At 31.8% G+C, this 24,340-nt stretch overlaps 1 protein-coding gene and 3 long non-coding RNA genes across 7 annotated transcripts; 1 reads left to right on the top strand and 3 right to left on the bottom strand.

The window, feature by feature from the left end:
• Positions 1-740: 740 nt before the first annotated feature.
• On the bottom strand, positions 741-23,178 carry LOC125061116 (cell wall protein IFF6-like). 3 transcript variants are annotated; one of them, XM_047666334.1, is made up of 3 exons: positions 23,062-23,178; positions 22,038-22,065; positions 741-1,472 (listed from the first exon to the last, which is right to left on the bottom strand). In XM_047666334.1, the coding sequence occupies exons 1-3, from the start codon at positions 23,101-23,103 to the stop codon at positions 901-903; spliced, it is 642 nt and encodes a 213-aa protein (XP_047522290.1). In that variant the 5' UTR covers positions 23,104-23,178; the 3' UTR covers positions 741-900. The 3 variants fall into 3 exon arrangements, with proteins under 3 accessions (XP_047522290.1, XP_047522289.1, XP_047522288.1); XM_047666333.1 differs by lacking the exons at positions 22,038-22,065; positions 23,062-23,178 and adding exons at positions 3,132-3,159; positions 5,066-5,165; XM_047666332.1 differs by lacking the exon at positions 741-1,472 and adding an exon at positions 12,568-13,668 and having other exon boundaries at positions 23,062-23,109.
• LOC125061135 lies at positions 14,230-15,055 on the bottom strand. Its single transcript, XR_007118988.1, has 2 exons — positions 15,006-15,055; positions 14,230-14,703 (listed from the first exon to the last, which is right to left on the bottom strand). It is a non-coding gene; the product is annotated as an uncharacterized LOC125061135 (long non-coding RNA).
• LOC125061137 lies at positions 19,481-20,306 on the top strand. Its single transcript, XR_007118990.1, has 2 exons — positions 19,481-19,530; positions 19,833-20,306. It is a non-coding gene; the product is annotated as an uncharacterized LOC125061137 (long non-coding RNA).
• Positions 21,365-21,814, bottom strand: LOC125061127. Of its 2 annotated transcripts, none has more exons than XR_007118981.1 (2): positions 21,548-21,814; positions 21,365-21,436 (listed from the first exon to the last, which is right to left on the bottom strand). It is a non-coding gene; the product is annotated as an uncharacterized LOC125061127 (long non-coding RNA). The 2 variants fall into 2 exon arrangements; XR_007118980.1 differs by having other exon boundaries at positions 21,596-21,814.
• Positions 23,179-24,340: the final 1,162 nt, after the last annotated feature.

Here is a 24,340-nt window from a genome sequence, read left to right as displayed (position 1 = left end):
GTAGTAATTGTGCAATTTATAAACGACAGACATACAGACAGAAATATTATGTATTAATTCATTATGGATATTAACAATGACTGAACCTTAACTTATAGATAAATAATTTTATATATAAATAATGATCAACGACTTACTGAATTACTGCGTAGGCGATTGATAACAAGGAGACGACATGCTCCTTGAAGATTAGCGACGATTTATTTCTTTCTTGATGTTTAATTTGATATTCTGTCTGACTGTTGTTTCTTATGACTCATTGTTATTGCGTAGTATTATTATTTATTTAACATAATTTATTTTTAAAGTTAATTATTTTTGCTATGTTAATGTACATTTAATTTTATGATTTGAAGAAATTTTTCTTCTTTGTAGTCTTTATTACTGAAGGACGGACGTCTCCGACTCTTCCTGCCATCACGTCTCCATATCTTTACCACTTTGTCGAGACGATGGTTCTCTCCTGACATGTCCAAAGTTGATAAACACCTGTTTATAAATCATTGTAGAGAAGTTGCAGTAATAGTTCATGTTTAAGAATATAAAATTGTTATATTTCCTTACAGTCGACAGTAGTATATATAATAATTTTATATGTACATTTGAATATGTTGTATGTTTTAATTTTTACATAAATAAAAAAAAATAATAAAAAATTAATATGATCAAATACTTCAATCACCAACCCTTTCCAATAGCTATGATGCTATTCACGATTTTGTTGAAAATAAAAAAAAATATTCAAAAAAAAATAATTTATTTATGATTCAGGGGATGACTGGTTCGATAACTGGAATTTGAAAGCGTTATACGGATCTATGGATAGAAATCGTACGAAAATTTTGTCTATCTAAAAGAGCCAGAGCTAGTTCCTCCTGTGCTGGTTCCGGAGCATGAGCCTTAGCCTGCTCCTGAGCATGATCCTGCCTCTGAGCATGATCCTGGGCGTTTGCCTGACCCTGAGCCTGAGCATGATGATGTGCCTGAGCATGATCGTGAACCTGAGCCTGATCCGGAGCCTGAGCATGATGATTTGCCTGAGCATGATTCATGGCCTGAGCCTGATCCTGGGCCTGAGCATGACCCTGTCCCTGAGCAAGATCCTGGGCCTGTGCCTGAGTTCATACCTGAGCATGATCCTGTGCCTTTGCATGATCCTAAGCCTAAGCCTGATCCTGCGCCTGAGCATGATCCTGGGCCTAAGCATGATCGTGAGTCTGAGCGTGATTCTGAACCAGAGCCAGATCTAGTTTCTAACGTGTTTTCACTAGCTGAAGCGGAGTCAGAGCCAGATCCGTAGTTATTACTATAGCCAAGGTAGAACGGGGGAGTTCTAGGTGTATTCCCGGGGTAGAAGTTGTGTGGATACCCTTGGTATGCTAATGGTGTGTCAGCTGGTGCTGCTGCAGGAGGGTATGAAGATGGAGGTACGTCTGGTGGTGGATTATAATAATTCTGAGGAATTGGTGCACCTGAAAAAAGAAACACGTAACTCTATTTGCTTATACGATAAAAAACTTTTTTTTTGCAGGTTTCAAAAGCCGTATCCACACCGAACGATCAAAATGGATCGGCGATCCCGCGATCGAAGATCGTGATGCGTGGAGCGTGGATCGTACTAGGCCGATCCAACAGCAATCTTTTGCGATCCTGACTGGCTGCTCCATCACGATCCTGCCTCGCCATCCATAATGAATCAGATGAACTTTGTCTGCAGATCAATTTGACTTTTGTTCATCACAAATAGTAGGCAAACTAGTCGGTAGTTTGCTTACTATTTGTGTAATTTCATTAGGATCCCATAAACATTTATTCTCCCTATAAAGGGATTATAAACGAATAATCGCAAGCGGCACGTCCACACCGCCTGCATATTTGGATCGCGCTCATGCCGCGCGCAATCGGTTCGCGATGGATCGTTCGGTGTGGACGCGGCTGAACTCCTGTTAACGTTTAAAATAAAAAAAAACATATTAACACGACGGCTATCAATGTTCTGGCAAGTAATTATTTATTATTTTTATATTAAAAAACTTAAGTGGAAAGGCCGGCCCAAACAGGATAATAAGAAAGGGACAAGAAAGACAGGTCAAGGCGCCTTCTTGGGCTGACGAGCTTAAAGAAGTTGGTGGGATACGATTAGGAGAAAAATGCACAAGATAGAGAGAGATGGAGCCAGTTGGAGGAGGCCTATACTCTAAAAATGAAAATGAAAAAATTACAATTATTTTTGTATAAAATTTTAGCATATCTTTTGTAAATATGGATTCATGTTTCAAAGAATTAATGTGGCTTAATTATTATTATATTCGTACAGACTACCTTATCGAAGTTTCGATTCGAAATTCGCGCTAAGTCTCGACTATTAATTTATTAATCTAAGGCCCAATGAATATTGTATAAAGCTCTCAGCGATAGACGATTGTTGTCCAAGCATTTTATATTACATATTAAGAATTATATTTACTTGAAATACTGTAAAAGTAATACTAATAGTCTCTAGATATTGCAATGTGAATTTTTACTTGACGATAGACAAAAATTAACAAGAAAGTATTAATTATATCTCTCTTAACGCTATTTAGCATATAAAATATTTTTATGTAAAATTTAAGTACCTACATTTTTTTAACTGTCATTTAAAAAAATATTTGAGTTGCCAATGACTTAACTTATGGGTTAATATCTGATTCTCTGGTTCAAATCAAATAAATTAAAATATTTAAAATATCACTGGTTACCGACTGACTGGTCTACACTAATCGTTGATCGCTCAGGCGGATAATTGACAATTGACATAAAATAAAATAAAATAAAAAAGTGTTTATTATGGAACATAAGATACATGTATCACTTATTCCACGTCATTAAATTTGAATTTGTAGGCATCCCTACTCATCGGCAAAGAAGACAGGGTGTAGGCCGAGAGAAAAAGCCGGCGTAAAAAACTCTCGGTACTCTTTTAAAATAGCAAATCATCAAACAACACTTATTTTAAAACAAATATCGCAAATTTATTAGAACCTACCATACCTGGTACATTGAAATAATTGAACTATTTAATTTAAATAATTGAATTGTTCCCTAACTCTGGTAAAAATTATTTAAAAACACGAATAAATTTTATTTACCTTGCGGAACGGCATGAGCACGCAGTATCTGAAATAAATAACAATAATAATTGTAAAATTTTTCACAATAATACTATAGCATCGAAGTACAACATTAATCCTTTTCACAGTAAAGACAAAAAGTTTGATCAGCTTGCCTTATAAACAAAGAATTCTTATATTTCAATTATTTTCTAAAATACTAAAAGAAAATATTGCCAACGCGATTATGCAATGGCCAATATCCAGTAACAAAATATCAACAATATCCAAAAATGTGTAGGGCCAGTGAATGAACTATTTTATGATATGGGTGTTGCTTAGAGGTCTTTACCTGCGTTTGGATTATCCATATAACATCTTATTCGATTACCAGGAAAACAATAAGTATTGATTTGAAAGGCACAGAATAGATAAAACAGTGAAACAGATAAATGCATCAGCGCGAATACTTTGAGACAAGCAAGCCTGATAATTTCTTTTTAGCCACATAAATCGTTAGAATTAAACTTATCTATTGACTTAGTTTTTATATAATTCCGAAAATTACAAAACAAAATCCTTAGAAGATATTTTTAAGCCAATGTGGGACGGGATTGCTTGGCTCCATAAATTTAAGATTGAAGTAATATTATGTATAAGGTATTAAAAAAAGTTATTGAAGTGAAACTTCTGTAGGCGCATGAGGGTAATTTTTTTACGAATGAAACGCAATAATAATAATATTAGCGTCACGAAGATGTGCAGTGTTTTTATCGAAGAAGAGGGGGAGAGCGATTGAGACCGATTGAAAGAGAGTGAGAAAGGGCGAACGTAGCATGAAACAAATAGCCATGGAGCGAGAGTAGGGAGCAAGCAAGTGAGAAAGATCGAGAGAGAGAGTGAGATAGAGCGAACGTCGCATTACGCACAGTGCCATGGAGCGAGAGGTGGGAGAGAGCTATAGTGAGAAAGACTGAGAGAGAGAGAGAGAGAGTAAGGAAGATCGAGAAAAAAACACGCTATTGGTTGAGGTATTCGTTTAGTAGTTACATATTAGAACTTTAGATGGCAATTCTGTCGTGTAACTTCTTGTGCAATAAACGCAGATTTTTATTTATTTATAATATGATTAGCACGTATGCAGTGTGTAAACAGTGTGAATATACAAATACATGGAGTGATCATATTATACTTGTACATGATCACCTATTGGGGCTTTTACCGTAGTAATAATTAATTTACAAATAAGTTTCACTTCTGACATGTGTACTTTGTACGCACGCACTTTTTTTTCTCATGTCTCGTTTGTTGTAACGTTATCAAAAAAAAATACATTGACAACATTGGCTACCTCCCATGTTAACATAAAGAGAAGATCATGGTGCATTTCATACGCTCATTCAGAAGCAACTAATGATATATGACGAGAAATTTGAGAAGTACTTTCGAATGAAAAAAAGAAACATTATAAAAATGTTACATATTTTAGAACCCAAACTTAAACATGGAGATACAAATATTCGCAGTAGTATATATCTTATTTTTAATTCCTGGTCGACTTCAATAATTATATAATATAGTATTGCGTTGTGCGTACTGCTTAGGTAGTCGGCACGCGCCGGGCGTAAGCCCGGTCCCGTGTACGTGCGCTCATACACTGCCGTACTCCACTGCGCATCGGGCCGCGTGCGTAGACGCAGCGAGCACCGTGCTCGGTTGCGCGGAAAGCTGGCGCTAGCGCTAGCGTCGTGTGGTTGGCGTCATACTATTATAAGTGTCCCATACAAAACTGTCAACCGGACATAGACCCGGTTTTTCGCCCGGGCCTAGATCCGGCGAAAAACTGTCTCGTGGGCATGAGCTGTTATTGTAGTTCTTGTTTTGTCATATATTTAAAGTATTATATACATATTATTAAAAAATATATCGTTTATAATATTACGAGATGAATTAATAAATATAAAATAACTTACGCTTAAAACGAAGAGCGCGAAAATGGAAATCATTTTGGCCATAGGACCGTAGTATCCGTTAAAGATCGTAACCCAAACTGATTTGATCACAATTATGTCGAGCTTTTATACGGATTTTGCGACAGAACAAACAAAATAAAATTTTAATATGAAATAAATTATCAATTACTGATTGAATGCTAAGTGTGCCTTCCGTTAGTCAAAACACACTTACGTGTTGTTTCTGACTTTTTTGGGTATCTTGTCTCCAGGGAATACAAATATGTACGTTATACCAAACCGAGTTGTTGTTATATTTGTCTACCTTATTGATTCACTTATCTATATATATATATTAGTTCGTTTGTTTCGCTAAAACTCGAGAATGTCTGGACCGATTTGGCCAATTATGGTCTATAAATATTCGTGGAAGTACAGGGCAGGTTTAAGCAGTGGGAATCATAAATCATAAGTGAATAAGAGTAGCCTTCCGAAATTGGTGTTTCATAGCTGTAGTATCAGGTCCGATCTCTTTGTTTTACTCGTAATTTAAAAAATTGAATTAAGTATCGACACAAATATACGTAGGTGATACGAAGTTCACCGGGTCATCTGGTTAAACAATAAAAAAAATTGGTCCTCCAAATATTTTGTAAAATCGTTGTTAAAAAAAATTGGATAACAACTCTTCTGTTTCTTTTGGATCCTGACTGGACATTTTGACATAAAAAGTATATAGATAAACTAATAATTAAAAGAAAAGCTAAAAAGTTTAGGCGATATCGCAGGAGACCGAGGTGGCAGGAGCTATTTCGGACAAAGAATTAGTCTAGCTATTGAAAGGGGAACGCTGCCAGTCTACCTCGGGCTCTTTTTAACAATATATATGTTACATTTTATGATTTGAAGAAATTTCTTGTTGGACGTGCCTGTCTTGAAAAGCCCTAACCGATACGTCGACTTGCAGTTTCCACACCGCTCACACAGCATTAGGGATGTTGTGACCTGAAGCACCGACTCCTCCAACCATCACGTCTCCATACCATTGCCACTTTGTCGAGACTGTGGTTCTCTCCTGGCAATATGGCCACAGTAGAACCCGTTTGTAAATGATAGTTGACAGTCTTGTGGTGATCTTTACTTGGTTGAGAATAGACTTCTTGGTTCTTCTTGCAATCCATGGTATATGCAACATTCTTCTTCAAGACTACATCTCGATTGCCTTTTTTTTTCGGTGCGGAAGAAGTTTATTTAGTAGAAGAAAAGTTTATGTTTCATAAAATTGTTTTATTTTCTTATAGATTTATAAAAATCGTGAACAGCTTCATAGCTATTGGAAAGTTTCGGCGATGGAAACACATTAAACATTTTCATTGTTTTTATTATTTTTGTAAAAAAAATTAAAATATATAACATATTCTAAATACAGTCAAAACCGGTTATAACGACATTGAAGGGACCGTATAGTTGCCGACGTTATATCCGGTAGTCGTTATAAGCAATGTCATATATTATATATACACAAGTATAGTTCATATGTATTTACAATACATACAAGTTATATTATCATAGTTATCTATCTAGAATAGGTAGGTATGGGTTATAATATGGTATGTTAATATTATAATATGTAAACGAGTCAAAAAAGAAACAAAAATATTTATTACGAAATAATTAGGTACAAAAGTAATCAGTCATTTTGGTCTGTTCTTTTTTAGCCCAGTCTCAAATATTTTTTGCATTTTACGTTTCATACTCCTTAAGGTATGAGTATCACCAGTATCAAACTGTTCGTTAAAGGCAACTATTTTTTGCAAAATCGTTACAGCGTTAAGAGCCTCCGAAATCGTTGTTGGCTGAAACTGTTCGTTGGGAGAAAGTGCGTAGGTAATAATATGCCTAAATATTCATTCAACGCCTCTAAATAAGATTTAAATCGTTTGTATTGTTTTGTTTTGCTGAGACAAGAAGCGGTTGGTCGTTATAGCCGATGAATATCGATAAAATTTCGTCGTTGTAAGCGATATGTCGCTGTATCCGATGTTGTTATAAGCGGTTTGTTTACTGAATAGTTTACTAGGGATTCGGACGGGACCGTACAATCTGGTTGTAATAACCGATAGGTCGTTGTAAACGATGTCGTTATAAACGGTTTTGACTGTATATACATATAAAAATAAACAAGTTATCAACCACTCAACAACCTTGAAAATCACATTTCAAACTTGCCTTAAAGTGGTCGGTAATACCTGTGTACCCTTACTTAAATAAAAGGACAAAATAAAATGTGAATCAAAAATTTTAGATTTGTTTAAGTGTGCGTGACATGTTTAGGTGTGGATGCACTTGTGTGCGTGTATACAGTACACAATTTATTTTGCGGGCTACTCGATTGACGCAGTTGAATGGATCTGGTTAGCGCTGCTCCTCCTTTTTCCAGCTTATTTTCCTAGTAAAGTAAAGTAAAAAATCTTTTATATATAACATAATGTTCACTTATGACTGACAGTAAAGATTATTAAGTGTTGAAGAGAGCATAAATAAAGTAAAACGACCACTTGCAAGATAATTCCTGTCTCCGTCAACGTACATCAAAAACAATTCAACATTGTCTTTGGTTCGATATACATCCCAGAATTAAGAATTTGGCAAATCATTCCGACATCGAAAAGCTATGTTTCTTAAAGTTATTTCACAAGTTATTCGTAATAGATGACTTTAATAAGATTAATGACATATTATGTATAAAAATATAAACAATGCATAACAATAAACCTTTAACTAACTAACTAACTTAATTATAACAATAACCTAACTATAATATATAGTATAATAACCAACCATAGTACGAGTCCATTTAGGCAAGGCTCAAAAGATCCTGGCAGCGTTCCCCCTTTGTTTAGTCGTATTATACGTTATATATTATATACTAGCACACCGACATTAAATAATAAAAAAATATTCTGCAATAAAATAATTTTGCGGCTATAAATTGAGATGTAAGCTATCCTATCTTTTAAGTTAGATCAAACTGCACACGGTGTGCAAATTTGATTGATATCGGTTCGGTAGTTTAGGAGTCCATAGCGGAAAAGAACGTGACACGTAATATATTGTATTAGGTCCTTACATATGAAATTGGCGTTTTGTATAGGAGGAACAAAAAGTCGAATATATTTAATTAATCAAAGTATTCACCATTGTTTTCTATGCACTTTTGCCATCTCATAGGTAGTTCATTGATCCCTTTACTAAAAAAAACAGTCGGACAGGAATCAATAAAATCTGTGAAGGCGATTTGGATTGCCCCATCAGAGTTAAATTTTTTCCCTTGCAAGAAGTTGTCCAAATTTCAAAAAAAAATTAATCTGTTGGAGCAAGGTCCGGGGAGTACGGATGATGTCTTAGACATTCCAATTGTAGCTCTTCTAATTTGGTAGCCCCGTCTGTTGTGCAGTGTGTGGTCTAGCGTTGTCGTGAAGTAGCAGTGGCGTGGAGCGATTGACCAGCCTAGGTTGTTTAGCCGCTAGCTTTTCCATCATGGTTTGCACTTGCTGACAATAGAAACGCACATCTTTTGACGTGGAAAAGATAATAATGGGGTGTCCAACGAAAAAAACCTTGGAATTTCAAGAATGGCTTTTAAAAACCGTTAGATTTTTGATGGAACTTATACAATTATATTTTTTTTTTGTATTCTTAAAACAAGCAATAACTTTTGGTTAGGTTAGGTTAGGAATATTCCGACAGCTGTATTCTACAATCCATATTCTTATTCATTTATTTGTACAGTGTTATATTAGCATACTGGTATTATTGCAGTCAACGGTTATTCATGCTCCATTTTTATGTAGGAACCTAAGGAGAAGAAGAATTATAAATGAACCCAAGACGAGCTTATTAAAAATTTTGCATAAAAATAGGTTTGTTTTATTTTAGTACTACCAAAGATAATAAAAGTAAATAGATAAATCATTGCTAAGGAAAAGTTGTAACTCTCGTGACAATATAAAATTTTGACGATGAATTCAGAAGCGATATCAAAACACAAATATTCAGACTATAAAATATCGCTTTGAAAATCTTTCCTACGGCCTGCCTTGCGATTCTGTAACTCACTTTTCAAACTCACACAGCGGTTTTCACAGCGGCGCGCGGTCGCGCCCAAATCAGTTGTAAAGCAGTCATTTTACGATTTGGCATTCTGATAAACAATAAACTACAAGCTCTCTTCTTATCTGATCTGATGCCTAGGCGAGATTGCCAATCTTTGAATAGCGACAACAACAGGCAAGTGCGGCAACTTGTACAATATGTATAAGATTAAGATGCGACACTTAAAGATTTATTGAATTATTAAAAAGCAACAATGACAAAGGATATTGGATATGGTAATTAATATAATTGGATAATAATATTGTACTGTATACACTGGTCAATATTAACTTTCATACAATGGCAATACTATTATCATAATTATTATATTAATTAACTGACATTGCTTTGTATACTTTTAGGTCTTGGGTTGAAATAACAATATTATAAGTTATGTTAATTGATATATTGTAATTAAGAGGAAGACTTCATTTGGACTTTTTTTTAATTCGTTAAAAACATTATTTCTGTATTAGCTATTCTTAATTAATTTATTTAAGTTATTTCTATTAAAAAATACTTATATTTATTTACATTACTAGCGGGCCCGACAGACGTTGTCCTGCATGATATTTCAAGCGATTAGTATACTAAACATAGTATTATAGTACCGACAGCAGAGCCGTTTACTGGGCTGGTATGTGAATCTAAACCATTTAGGCCGATCCAGCTCTTTAAGAGGAGTTCCGTGACATACACACGTATTGAAGTGTGCAGATCTAGTTATAAGTATAGTAAACATATTTTACCTTTTTTAAATAAATTTATTAATTTATTTTATATGTATTCTATCTATATGTTCGAAGCATTTGTTTTAAACGATATTCGTTTTTCCAGCACGCTTTCTGTCAATGTTATGTCAAACGCCATAAGGTTACTTAAAAAAGTTTGAATTGTATGGTGGTTAAGTATTCTTCAATTTTCTAATTTTCCGCGCAAGTTGAGTTACTTGAGTTTTTATTTAATTTATCGATTTCAAGTAAAAACAACGCTTGTGTGTATGGACTTCATGTACTTCAAACGTTTCCATTCCTACTGCATATGTTGAATCTGCAAAGTACTTTAAGAGTTATGTGGCGAGGGATGCAAACATAAATATTGATAATAGTTCATAGTTTACTAACCTTTCTAGAACGCAATCTGTAATGTAATTTTGAAAAATCTATAATTTTCATACAAATGCAGTTACTTATAATATATTATTATTTTTTTTAGTTTCAATTAGTAAATGTAACATTACTATTGTTATAGTTTTTTAGTATTTTTTCTTCGTGGTTGATTGGCTCAATATTATTCTTTAACTGGCAATTTGATTCTTTTGCTACATTAGTTTAATTAACAATAAATACTTTTGTCTCTTTAAAGTTTAAAAAATTACCGTCGGTGTATTCATTTACTAAAAATAAACAATGTCAGTACAAATTTATATTTAAAACAAATCTTTAGCCGTCTCACCATGATTACACCCGCCTCCCCTTTGCCCTTCACTCTGATTAAATTATTTATCTATAAATTTGTGGACAGCGACATCTAGTAGTAAGTAGCATGTGATATTGATGATGACTCGAAACTTCAAACGCTGATTTGTATTAATGCTTTCTAGCGATACCTATTGAAGATTTCATGATTTGAATCCGAAATACATAATACAAAAGTTTAAGCAATAATTGAATCTGGAAGTTTTCGCTAAATTAAATTCGCTAATTTTTCAAACAATTACACTGTACATAAAAGCCAAAAACGGAATTCACATTTAAACATACACAAAGCACAGTTTCACCTATACAAATACAAAAAAATAAAAAATATATACAAAGAATATATGTATTTACTATTTATAATAAATTCTAAGATTCATTGTTCATTATAATATATATTTAATATAAAGGAAGAATAACAAAGCCATTATTAATAAAAGATACCAGTTTTTTTTAATTATTTAAAAAAAAAATTAGTTACATTAAATATATCTACGATACATGACGGAGTACTGAGTTACGTAAATAGTTTGTATTAGACCGAGGAACTTTAAATAGTTGGGTTTGCCTTGTATGAAGAAGGGGTGTGAAATAGTAAAAGCGACAATAAGTCAGGACAGTCAATTAAACCGTTGCAAATAGCGTGTAAAAACATAAGGTCGTATTGTTTGCGTCTACATTCTAATGATTGAATACCAAAGTACTTGCAGGAATCCATATAGCTACTATACTTTCGGAAATCCTTAAAACTTAAGAAACTTTATTTGAATGTTCTCAATTGCTTCAATGTATTTCTTGTAGATTGGGGACCAAACAGTGCATACATATTCTAGTCTACTCCTAACAAAAGCAAAATACAGGAATTTTATACATTTTATATTCTTAAAAGATTTGCATACTAGTTTGACGAATTCAAGTTGTTTATATGCTTTTTCTGTTATATTATCTATATGTTCTGAGAAAGACATCTTATCATCTAGTACAGTGATTCCCAAAGTGGTCTATATCGACCCCTAGGGGTCTATGACAACCTGCAGGGTCTACGTCAGCGAAAAAAAATTTGGGGGTCCAAGAAATGAAAATGGGGGTCCACGATAGTGGATTTCAACACATACACTGATAGTACCTATTTACTTACATCATACTATCTTATAATATCAAAACATATACATTACAAACAAACAGATACAAAGTTTTAGTTTGAGTAGATTTAATTTAATTTAAATTCAATTAATAAATGTATAAATTAACATGTGTTTTTACTTTAAGTTTTTAACACTAAACTTCACTACAGTTAGAAATTTACATGAAAATTAATATCAGGTAAGTAGGGGGTCTACCCAACACGGAAAAACATGGCAAGGGGTCTACAACACAAAAAAGTTTGGGGAACACTGATCTAGTAGTATCCCCAAGTCTCCACCAAATTCACCTGTTTAATTATTGTATCCCTTATTTTATAACAATTAAAAAGTATTGACCAGTGTATGTACGTAAGAACCAATTGCAATAAATCTTTAAGTATCAAAAGCATGTTTTAGTCGCTATTCAAAGGTTAGTAACCTCGCCTAGGCGTCTGGCGGTAGAAAAGATTTTCAAAGCGATATCTCGGGGCGGTTTACCAAAAATTTACAATTACTAGGTAAATATTTGTTGTTTTGATACAGTAACTGACAGCCACCGTCTAAATTTGTAATTATCATGAGAGTTACGGCTTTTCCTTAGCAATGATTTGTCTATTTACTTTAATTGTCTTTGATATTACTTTTACAACGTAACTCTATATTTATGTCAAAACGTAGTGCACCTGTGTGAAAACAATCGTAAGAAATTAATAATTTAGACACTTATGTTGAAATCTCGAGAAGTACAGTAAATTAAAAACAACACTCTTGCTTTATTCATTTATTAATATTTTTGGTTCCATACATAGATTGATTTTTAAATGCTTGCTTACTTATTAATATCGGTTCAGTAAAATCTAAATTGATTGCGAATGACTGCTGGCGTCTCTAAGTAGTTATTGAAGCAAATGCACAGTTTGCCCTTTGATTGCGGGTAAGGTACGATTCAGGGGATGACTGGTTTGATAAATGGAATTTGAAAGCATTATACAGATCTATAGATAGAAAGCGTACAAAAATTTAGTCTACCTAAAAGTGCCAGGGCTAGTTCCTCTTGTGCTGGTTCCTGAGCATGAGCCTTAGCCTGATCCCGAGCATGATCCTGGCTGTGAGCATGATCCTGGGCGCTTGCCTGATCCTGAGCCTGAGCATGATGATGAGCCTGAGCATGAATTTGAACCTGAGCCTGAATCTGCGCCTGAGCATGATGATATGCCTGAGCATGATTGAGAGCCTGAGCCTGATCCTGAGCCTGAGCATGACCCTGTCTCTGAGCATGATCCTGGGCCTCTGCCTGAGTTTTCACCTGAGCATGATCCTGTGCCTTTGCATGATCCTAAGCCTAAGCCTGATCCTTTGCCTGTGCATGATCCTGGGCCTAAGCATGATTGTGAGCCTGAGTATGATCCTGGACCAGAGCCATATCTAGTTTCTAACGTGTTTCCACTTGCTGAAGCGTAGCCAGAGCTAGATGCAGATCCGTAGTTGTAACTATAACCTACAGATCTATTTCTAGGCGCTCGCCTAAAAATGCGTCTGAAAACGGGGTTTCCAGACGCATTCCCAGTGTAGGTTGTTTTCTGAGCTGTATTTATTGGTATAAGAACATTTGGTACAATGGGCTGAGATAAGGGTTGCAGTGGGCTTGCTATTGGAACACTTTGTGTTATAGGTAATTGAACTGGAACAGGTTGTGCTGGTTGAGTTAAGGGGACTATTGGGACGGGATTGTTAGGAATCGCATGAACGGGGTAGTTGGGATTTTTGACGCCAGGGTAGAACGGAGGAGTTCTATTTGTATTGCCGGGGTAGAAGTTGGATGGATACCCTTGGTATGCCAATGGTGTGTCAGCTGGTGCTGCTGCACCTGAAAAAAGAAAAACGTAACTGAATTCACTAATACAATATACAAAAAAAATTTAAAGGTTTCAAACTCCTGTTAACGTTTAAAATCGAAAAATTCATATTAACACGACGCCTATCAATGTTCTGGCAAGTAAGTATTTATTATTATTTTATTAAAAAACTTAAGTGGAAAGGCCGGCCCAAACAAGATAATAAGAAAGGGAAAAGAAAGAGAGGTCGCCTTCTTGGCCTGACGAGCTTAATGAAGTTGGTGGGGACGATTGGGAGAAAAAGGTTGGTAGCAAAATAAAAATATTTCAGTTATGGTTATTTTTTATTAAAATAAGGCACCAAATATCTTCCTTAACATAATGCAGTCTACATAGAAAAATATGCATATGTAACAACTTATTAAACAATACAGACATTACTACTGAACACACACAGGTGCACCAAATTCAATGCATTACTACCTAATGTAGATGTATTCAATTATTCATATTTTTATATGTAGATAATTAACTAATAAATGTAAGTGTTAATTTGCAGCAGTCAATAGGTATCTTGTTTGTGTGCTGTTATATACAAAAAATTGTTCAATTCATAAAACCTAACGTTAGATGTTGTGATGATTTCATAAAATTACTATGATACCTACAGTTACTATGAATACATCCTGATTGTTTCCTTAAGACAACAATTGTAAATAATAATAGTTAGGTATTTTAAAGATATAATTCTTCCCAAAATCTACAAATCCAGTTTGTTTATAATAATATCTCATTGACATTCAAACTGCTGAACTTATTAAGATTAAATGTGGAAGAACATAGTTTCAGTTACTGTTTCCTGTTCATGAGGTAATGTTACTTAACCAACCATTATTTCATACTCCACTTGTCTTATTTTTTACATTATTCATAAAATGCTTCATTCCCCATTTTCAGGTACATAATATACCTAACACTAAAATTAATTAAAAGATAAGACTTTAGTAAAACTTGTCCATTTGTGGTTTTTTTAAATATTTTAAGTTGTCTTATTAGCTTCTCTTTTTCTGAAAAGAAAATATTTTAGTTAGTACTTTGATCAAATAGAAAACTCACAAACTAAACTAAGATCGGTCCAAGGTTTGTTCAATAGGTAACTTTAATATTAAAACTCTTTACTTAATTCTAAACTTAAAAATATACTTAATTTGTCACTTTGCTGCTTATTGTCAATTAAAGTTTTTAATAACCAAACAATGTCAGTAACTCCCAAGGGACTTGAATTCAAACTTCTCATTCATTAACAATATTATAATAGATATCTCTAGTATATTGACTTAGTAAATAATTAAAGAAAATATCTGCTTACCATTACTTAGTATTGCTCACTAGATTTTATATTTCCAAAGTTCATAAAGTATAAATCCACTTCATTTGATTAATTTAAATCAATATTATATCATTATCAGCTTCTATTATAATTACAATAAAATGTATTTAGAACTTCTAATTATGTTCATTAGTGACTGCTTTCTCATCTGAAATATACAAATAAAATGTACAATCATTTATCTTTGTGATTATATAATATATGCAATATTAAATGGTACATATATATATTTTTCAAATTAAAGAACAATTTCATGAACTTACATGCAATATAAATATCAATAAAAGATATCCAATATAACTAGGATTTACCTCTACTAATTTGCTGATTTTCTTGATATTTTCATATTTATCTGTGTCTATTAATTATCCTCGCATTGATTCATTGAAAAACTAAAACTCTTAACACGAGAAAGTTAAAAAAAACAGATAACAAATTAAAATCATTTCGTTAAAACGTCCAAAATAAGACATGTTTTTAAAACGGTAGCGATTAAAGATGGCAATAGTTGTACTGAATTATTGCAAACAGCAGCTTTTGAGATCACGCTAAAACATGGCGGAGAAACGCCGTTTTTTCTACACTGCCGAAACATTAATTGGCCGTTGGCTACCGAATAGCGTAAGCGTTAATGTGTGTCTTTTCGTAGCACTGTCATGGCGTCGCTTATTGTATCCCGACTCACGCCTTTAGGGCCTAGGCTACCGACTGTCGACACGGGCTGTCATTTTCATACAAATTTAGTTTTCGACTTTCTACATACACTACTGTTAAGCCATCTTGGCTAGACCCCCAGGTATGTCAATTATCCGCCTCAGCTATCAACGATTGGTGGTATTTTAATTTATTTGATATACTTACCATAGTATCAGACATTAACCCATAAGTAATGTCGTATGCAACCTACATAATTTTTACAATGACAATTTAAAGAATGTACTAATATGTCACATAAAAATATTGTATAATATGCTACATAGCGTTACGAGAGATATAATTAATACTTTCTTGTTCATTTTTCACATTTAGTCTAGTCGACAAGTTGAAAATGGAACAAAATAGAGATACTACTCCTAAAATTATGTGCGATAGCTCATTGGATCCGGAATGACGTCTAGAAAAATGTGCTAAAAGCGTGTATTAGCACATAAAAAATTGCAAAAGTTATAGACCATTAAAGATGAAAAAATAATGGCATTTAGTTTTTTGCCAATATTTAATAAACTATTAATATTTAAGAAATTTCAAATAAAGATTCTGAAAGAGGAGGAAATTTCCAACAAAAAACTCCTGACTCCCGGAACTCTATCTCCATTATTTATAATGTTAATTTAACGCTAAAAATAGGTCTGCGGGTGATATTTTTAGGATTCGCGCGTGGCGTCAAAAGCGACTACGGCACATTAATTAATTTATTTAAGGTATTGAATATTTTTTTTTAAATTTGAAAAAATTATCGTGTGTTTTGAACACTATAATTAATTTATTCCCGTTGAAAATTTTACTTAAAGTTAATTTTTCAACAAGTTAAATAATTGTTAACTAACGAAATTCTCTCGAACGACCGTCTTAATTGTAAGTGAAAAAAAATGTTTAAATAATGGTCGTTAAAATATTTCGCTTCGTAGAGCCTTTCTTACATACATACTTAACAAGATCGTGCCATAAAAGTTAAAAAAATATTTATACTTTGTTTATAACAATTTTTTTACTTAAACAAAAACTTAAAAATCCATGTAATGATGTTAAAAAAAATTTTTTTTTTCTCAATCATCATATAATCGTTTTTTTATTAATACAAGATATTTATTAATTTGCAAAAGAAAAAATTCCCGCCATTTGTTGATAAATTTTTTTTAAACAAATTGATTAAATCAATATTTTAAAAAAAAATTTAACACAACTTTATTACATTAAAAATTTTATGATTTTTAAAAAAAAAAAATTTCCTTAATAACAATTTTTAATTGTTTATAATCGTTTTTTTTAATTTTCTATTGTTTAAATAATTAGTTAAGAAATTTTTTTTTTCCTAAAAATCATAATTGACCGTCTTCTATAAAGTAACAGAAAAATTTTTTTTTTTAATCAACAATTCTATTGTTTATTAACTTACCAATTTGTTATAAACAAATATTCAACTTTTGTGTATTTTTTTTCTAAAACTTCTAAAATTAACAAAAACAACCATGTATAACAAAGTATAGAAAAAAATTTTTTTAATTTTAAATAAAAGTAATATTCATGATAATCAAAAAATTTACAAAAAAATGTTTTCTATACTTTGTTATATATGGTTGTTTTTGTTAATTTTAGAAATTTTAGAAAAAAAATAAACAAAAGTTGAATATTTGTTTATAACAAATTGGTAAGTTAATAAACAATAGAATTGTTGATAAAAAAAATTTTTTTTTCTGTTACTTTATAGAAGACTGTCAATTATGATTTTTAGGAAAAAAAAATTTCTTAACTAATTATTTAAACAATAGAAAATTAAAAAAAACGATTATAAACAATTAAAAATTGTTATTAAGGAAAAATTTTTTTTTAAAAATCATAAAAATTTTAATGTAATAAAGTTGTGTTAAAAATTTTTTAAAAATATTGATTTAATCAATTTGTTTAAAAAAAAATTATCAACAAATGGCGGGAATTTTTTTTTTTTGCAAATCAATAAATATCTTGTATTAATAAAAAAACGATTATATGATGATTAAGAAAAAAAATTTTTTTTTTAACATCATTACATGGATTTTTAAGTTTTTGTTTGAGTAAAAAAATTGTTATAAACAAAGTATAAATATTTTTTTAACTTTTATGGCACGATCTTGTTAAGTATGTATGTAAGAAAGGCTCTACGAAGCGAAATATTTTAACGACCATTATTTAAACATTTTTTTTCACTTACAATTAAGACGGTCGTTCGAGAGAATTTCGTTAGTTAACAATTATTTAACTTGTTGAAAAATTAACTTTAAGTAAAATTTTCAACGGGAATAAATTAATTATAGTGTTCAAAACACACGATAATTTTTTCAAATTTAAAAAAAAATATTCAATACCTTAAATAAATTAATTAATGTGCCGTAGTCGCTTTTGACGCCACGCGCGAATCCTAAAAATATCACCCGCAGACCTATTTTTAGCGTTAAATTAACATTATAAATAATGGAGATAGAGTTCCGGGAGTCAGGAGTTTTTTGTTGGAAATTTCCTCCTCTTTCAGAATCTTTATTTGAAATTTCTTAAATATTAATAGTTTATTAAATATTGGCAAAAAACTAAATGCCATTATTTTTTCATCTTTAATGGTCTATAACTTTTGCAATTTTTTATGTGCTAATACACGCTTTTAGCACATTTTTCTAGACGTCATTCCGGATCCAATGAGCTATCGCACATAATTTTAGGAGTAGTATCTCTATTTTGTTCCATTTTCAACTTGTCGACTAGACTAAATGTGAAAAATGAACAAGAAAGTATTAATTATATCTCTCGTAACGCTATGTAGCATATTATACAATATTTTTATGTGACATATTAGTACATTCTTTAAATTGTCATTGTAAAAATTATGTAGGTTGCATACGACATTACTTATGGGTTAATGTCTGATACTATGGTAAGTATATCAAATAAATTAAAATACCACCAATCGTTGATAGCTGAGGCGGATAATTGACATACCTGGGGGTCTAGCCAAGATGGCTTAACAGTAGTGTATGTAGAAAGTCGAAAACTAAATTTGTATGAAAATGACAGCCCGTGTCGACAGTCGGTAGCCTAGGCCCTAAAGGCGTGAGTCGGGATACAATAAGCGACGCCATGACAGTGCTACGAAAAGACACACATTAACGCTTACGCTATTCGGTAGCCAACGGCCAATTAATGTTTCGGCAGTGTAGAAAAAACGGCGTTTCTCCGCCATGTTTTAGCGTGATCTCAAAAGCTGCTGTTTGCAATAATTCAGTACAACTATTGCCATCTTTAATCGCTACCGTTTTAAAAACATGTCTTATTTTGGACGTTTTAACGAAATGATTTTAATTTGTTATCTGTTTTTTTTAACTTTCTCGTGTTAAGAGTTTTAGTTTTTCAATGAATCAATGCGAGGATAATTAATAGACACAGATAAATATGAAAATATCAAGAAAATCAGCAAATTAGTAGAGGTAAATCCTAGTTATATTGGATATCTTTTATTGATATTTATATTGCATGTAAGTTCATGAAATTGTTCTTTAATTTGAAAAATATATATATGTACCATTTAATATTGCATATATTATATAATCACAAAGATAAATGATTGTACATTTTATTTGTATATTTCAGATGAGAAAGCAGTCACTAATGAACATAATTAGAAGTTCTAAATACATTTTATTGTAATTATAATAGAAGCTGATAATGATATAATATTGATTTAAATTAATCAAATGAAGTGGATTTATACTTTATGAACTTTGGAAATATAAAATCTAGTGAGCAATACTAAGTAATGGTAAGCAGATATTTTCTTTAATTATTTACTAAGTCAATATACTAGAGATATCTATTATAATATTGTTAATGAATGAGAAGTTTGAATTCAAGTCCCTTGGGAGTTACTGACATTGTTTGGTTATTAAAAACTTTAATTGACAATAAGCAGCAAAGTGACAAATTAAGTATATTTTTAAGTTTAGAATTAAGTAAAGAGTTTTAATATTAAAGTTACCTATTGAACAAACCTTGGACCGATCTTAGTTTAGTTTGTGAGTTTTCTATTTGATCAAAGTACTAACTAAAATATTTTCTTTTCAGAAAAAGAGAAGCTAATAAGACAACTTAAAATATTTAAAAAAACCACAAATGGACAAGTTTTACTAAAGTCTTATCTTTTAATTAATTTTAGTGTTAGGTATATTATGTACCTGAAAATGGGGAATGAAGCATTTTATGAATAATGTAAAAAATAAGACAAGTGGAGTATGAAATAATGGTTGGTTAAGTAACATTACCTCATGAACAGGAAACAGTAACTGAAACTATGTTCTTCCACATTTAATCTTAATAAGTTCAGCAGTTTGAATGTCAATGAGATATTATTATAAACAAACTGGATTTGTAGATTTTGGGAAGAATTATATCTTTAAAATACCTAACTATTATTATTTACAATTGTTGTCTTAAGGAAACAATCAGGATGTATTCATAGTAACTGTAGGTATCATAGTAATTTTATGAAATCATCACAACATCTAACGTTAGGTTTTATGAATTGAACAATTTTTTGTATATAACAGCACACAAACAAGATACCTATTGACTGCTGCAAATTAACACTTACATTTATTAGTTAATTATCTACATATAAAAATATGAATAATTGAATACATCTACATTAGGTAGTAATGCATTGAATTTGGTGCACCTGTGTGTGTTCAGTAGTAATGTCTGTATTGTTTAATAAGTTGTTACATATGCATATTTTTCTATGTAGACTGCATTATGTTAAGGAAGATATTTGGTGCCTTATTTTAATAAAAAATAACCATAACTGAAATATTTTTATTTTGCTACCAATTTTTTTAATATTTCTAACTATTAGTAGGTACGGGTCATTCATATATGCATTATCTGTATATTCTTGTAAAGTAAACTAATATTATTAACCACTTTACACTGGCTTTTCCTACTAAAGAAGACAGGTAAATTACCAAAAATAAAACTGACAAATACATAACATACAATGTTTATTCATTTCTTACTTAAACAGATTTTGCATTTACATATTCACTAGTAGCAAATCACTGATATAACCAAAAGTTTATTGACATAAATATTAACTTAAAATCAGCATCAAACTTAAATTTATATCTAAGATGTTGGAGCATCAATATGGAATCAAAGGTTGAGTAAGGGTTATAATTTCATACCAGACTAAGTTTCTATTTTATAATTTTTATTAATCCCTCTTTTCATTTCATTGAGTACTTGGTGCTTTTCAATTTTCACTTTCTAAAAGTATAAATTTATTATAAACAATCAACCTTTATGACTCTAACTTAAACTGAAATTGTTTGTTAGACATAAACAGAGATAATTCCAACTAGTAGTAATCACTAATAAAATCTACACTTATATATAAATCTGCTTACAAATTGACATTAAAAATGTTCAAACACAAATACCAAACCTAATTAAAGCTTAAATCAAACTCTAATTTCAGTGTTCACACTAGTCTACGTTTTTTTTCTATTGTTTTTTAATTCCTTGGACTATCCTTCTATTCCTTATCAACTTCTAGTAAACCTTATTTTCACTCTTTATTTATCAATCCACAGTACTATTTCTATTGTTTCTTCTAAGCGGTAACAAAATATGTTGCTTCTTCATTTTGCAGATTAGTTGTGAGGTTCCTAATCCTAAAAATATCAAAGTATGAGTACTACTAATTATTATATATCGCGATTATGCAATTTCAAAATATTGTATTTATTTGTAGCCTTAAATTTCTGAGAAAACATGAAACAAACCATAATTAATTTAAACATGCAATTAAAATTCATATATTGACTTTGCACCTTCCGTAAATTCCACTTAAATCGAAAATTGTTCCGACCTTGCTGACATTCTAATGTCCCTTTTGCAGCTTCCAATAATTGGAATTTGCAATTATTGCAAATTTACAATAATATTGTAGTTTTAACTTTTATTTGTTTATAAAAGTGACATTAGGAATACATTTAATCCAGAGACAATATGACGGAATAAGGTGCTACGAACGGCAGCTCGCATCTACGGTGTCGACTAAGCGGTAATGTATCGACATGCCTCTTGGCTACGAACGAAGCGTTTTCGACAGTACAATTACGCAAAAGCGGTAGTGTATGTAGAATACTTTTCGACACCAATATGGCTAGACCCCCTGGTACATTGAAATTAATTAATCTAAATAATGAAATTGTTAAATTGTTTCCTAACTCTGGTAAAAATTATTTTAAACCACGATTAAATTTTATTTACCTTGATGAGCAGCATTTGCATGCAGTATCTGAAATAAATAAAAATCATAAATTTTTTCACCATAATACTACCTATAGAATCGAAGTACAAAATTGCTAGTTTTGATGCCTAGAAAAACTATATCTTTTTCACTGTAAAGACAAAAAGGTTGATTAGCTTGCCATACAAAGAATTCCTATATTTCAATTATCCTTTGACAAAGACTTTGAACAAAAATATTGCCAACGCGACTATGCAATAGCCAATATCCAGTAACAAAATATTAACAATATCCCAAAATGGTTGGGGTCATGGGGCCAGTGAAAGAACATTATGGTATGGGTGGTGCTTAGAGCTAAAGCATGCGTTTGGATTATCCATATAACATCTTATTCGAATACCAGGAAAACAATATGTATTGATTTAGAAGGCACAAAACAGATTAAACAGGGAAATAGATAAATGCATCAGCCCGAATACTTTGAAACAATTTAAATTTATTCGTCAAAGCAAGCCTGATTATTTTTTTAGCTACATTTATGCTATTATCATTATATTTCGCTAGAATTAAACTCATCTATTAACTTTATATATTGCTTAATTTATTTATAAATTATAAAATTTATTTATACTTATCGCGCGTTGTGAAACGGGGCTAGACGGAAAAGATTCTTACGAAAAGTTGTCACGACACTTTTTTGCTATTTGCTATTGTAATACACCGGTTCTCGTCCGATCGTTGAAGTTAAGCAACGTCGGGCGAGGTCAGTACTTGGATGGGTGACCGCCTGAGAACACCTCGTGATGTTGGCTTTTTTTTTCGTCGTAAGATTGGTGTCGAGAAAATCTATCATACTGTTATGATACCAATTAACATATAAATTAATCGAAAGGAATATCGTTCCATCCGGGTGTCCCTTGACACCTCTAATGTTTTTTATTAATAATTCTAAAATAACACTCGAAAATTGCATAACAAGTTCCCTAAAAGCTCCATAAATTTAAGAAACATTACGAGATGAATTAATAAATATAAATAACTTACGCTTAAAACGAAGAGCGCGAAAGTGGAAATCATTTTGGGCATAGGACCGTAGTATCTGTTAAAGATTGTAACCCAAACTGATTTGATCACAATTATGTCGAACTTTTATACGGATTTTGAGACAGAACAAACAAAATAAATTTTAATATGCAATAAGTTATTAATTACTGACATTATCAATTAAGGCTAAGTAAGACTTCCGCTAGTCAAAACGTACTTACGTGTTGTTCCTGACTTTTTTGGGTAACTTATCTGCAGGGAATATAATTCTGTACATTATATCAAACTGAATTGTTGTTATATTTGATAAAAAAGAATGATAAACAACAACAACACGTCTCCTAATTCATTGATTTACTCGTTTATATATTTAAAATTTAATTGTTGTTCGTTTGTTTCTCTATAACTCGATTTGGCTATTTATGGTCTATAAACATTCGTGGAAGTACAGGGAAGGTGTTAACAGTGGGAATTATAAATATTAAGTAAATAAGAAAGCCTTCCGAAATTGGTGTCTCATAATTGTCATCAAGTATCAGGTCCGATCTCTTTGTTTTAATTTAAAAAGGTTGAATTAAGTATCGACACAAATATATGTAGGTGATATAAAGTTTACCGGGTCATCTAGTTAAACAATAAAAAAATTGATCTGTATATTTTGTAAAATCGTTGTTAAGAAAAATTGGATAACAACTCTTGGATTATGAATGAAAAAAAAAGGCTGAAAATAATTATTGTGAGGAGCTGTCAAAAGAAAATTTCGAGTTATATTTAGAATCTGCCCTGCGATTCTGTAACTCACTTCACGAACTCACACAGCGGTTTTCGCATCGGCGGTCGCTCTCAAATCAGTCGTGAAGCAGACATTTTATGATTTGGCATTCTGATAAACAATAAACTACAAGCTCCCACCTTTTCAGAATGCCAAATCATAAAATGACTGCTTCACGACTGATTTGAGAGCGACCGCCGATGCGAAAACCGCTGTGTGAGTTCGTGAAGTGAGTTACAGAATCGCAGGGCTGCTCTGTGTGCTGATGCTGTCCTTAAATATTATAAATTCTTTTATGATTTCTGGATGCATTCCCAAGTCTTGGAATACTCAATCTATTATCCTCATTTTAAAAGATAATAAACCAGCCGATGAACCTTCTTCTTACAGACCTATTGTCCTTTCTTCTGTTTTAATAGAATCGGCAGAACACCTAGTAAAATCCGTTTAGAATGGTTTTTCGTGAATAATAATGTTTTAGCAACGTCCCAATTCAGTTTTAGGAAA

The sequence above is a fragment of the Pieris napi genome, chromosome 23 (assembly GCF_905475465.1).
Source record: "Pieris napi chromosome 23, ilPieNapi1.2, whole genome shotgun sequence".
NCBI classification, from domain to species: Eukaryota; Metazoa; Arthropoda; class Insecta; order Lepidoptera; family Pieridae; genus Pieris; species Pieris napi.
Note: the sequence above shows the minus strand (reverse complement) of the source record. Positions and strands in the feature narration are given on the sequence as shown.

Excerpts from the sequence above, each read along its gene's own strand:
- LOC125061116 (XM_047666332.1), bottom strand. The coding sequence starts at position 23,103 with ATGCCCAAAATGATTTCCACTTTCGCGCTCTTCGTTTTAAGC. Across the intron at positions 22,066-23,061 it reads TCGCGCTCTTCGTTTTAAGC|ATACTGCATGCAAATGCTGC; the intron begins GTAAGTTATTTA and ends TATTTATTTCAG. Across the intron at positions 13,669-22,037 it reads TGCAAATGCTGCTCATCAAG|GTGCAGCAGCACCAGCTGAC; the intron begins GTAAATAAAATT and ends TTCTTTTTTCAG.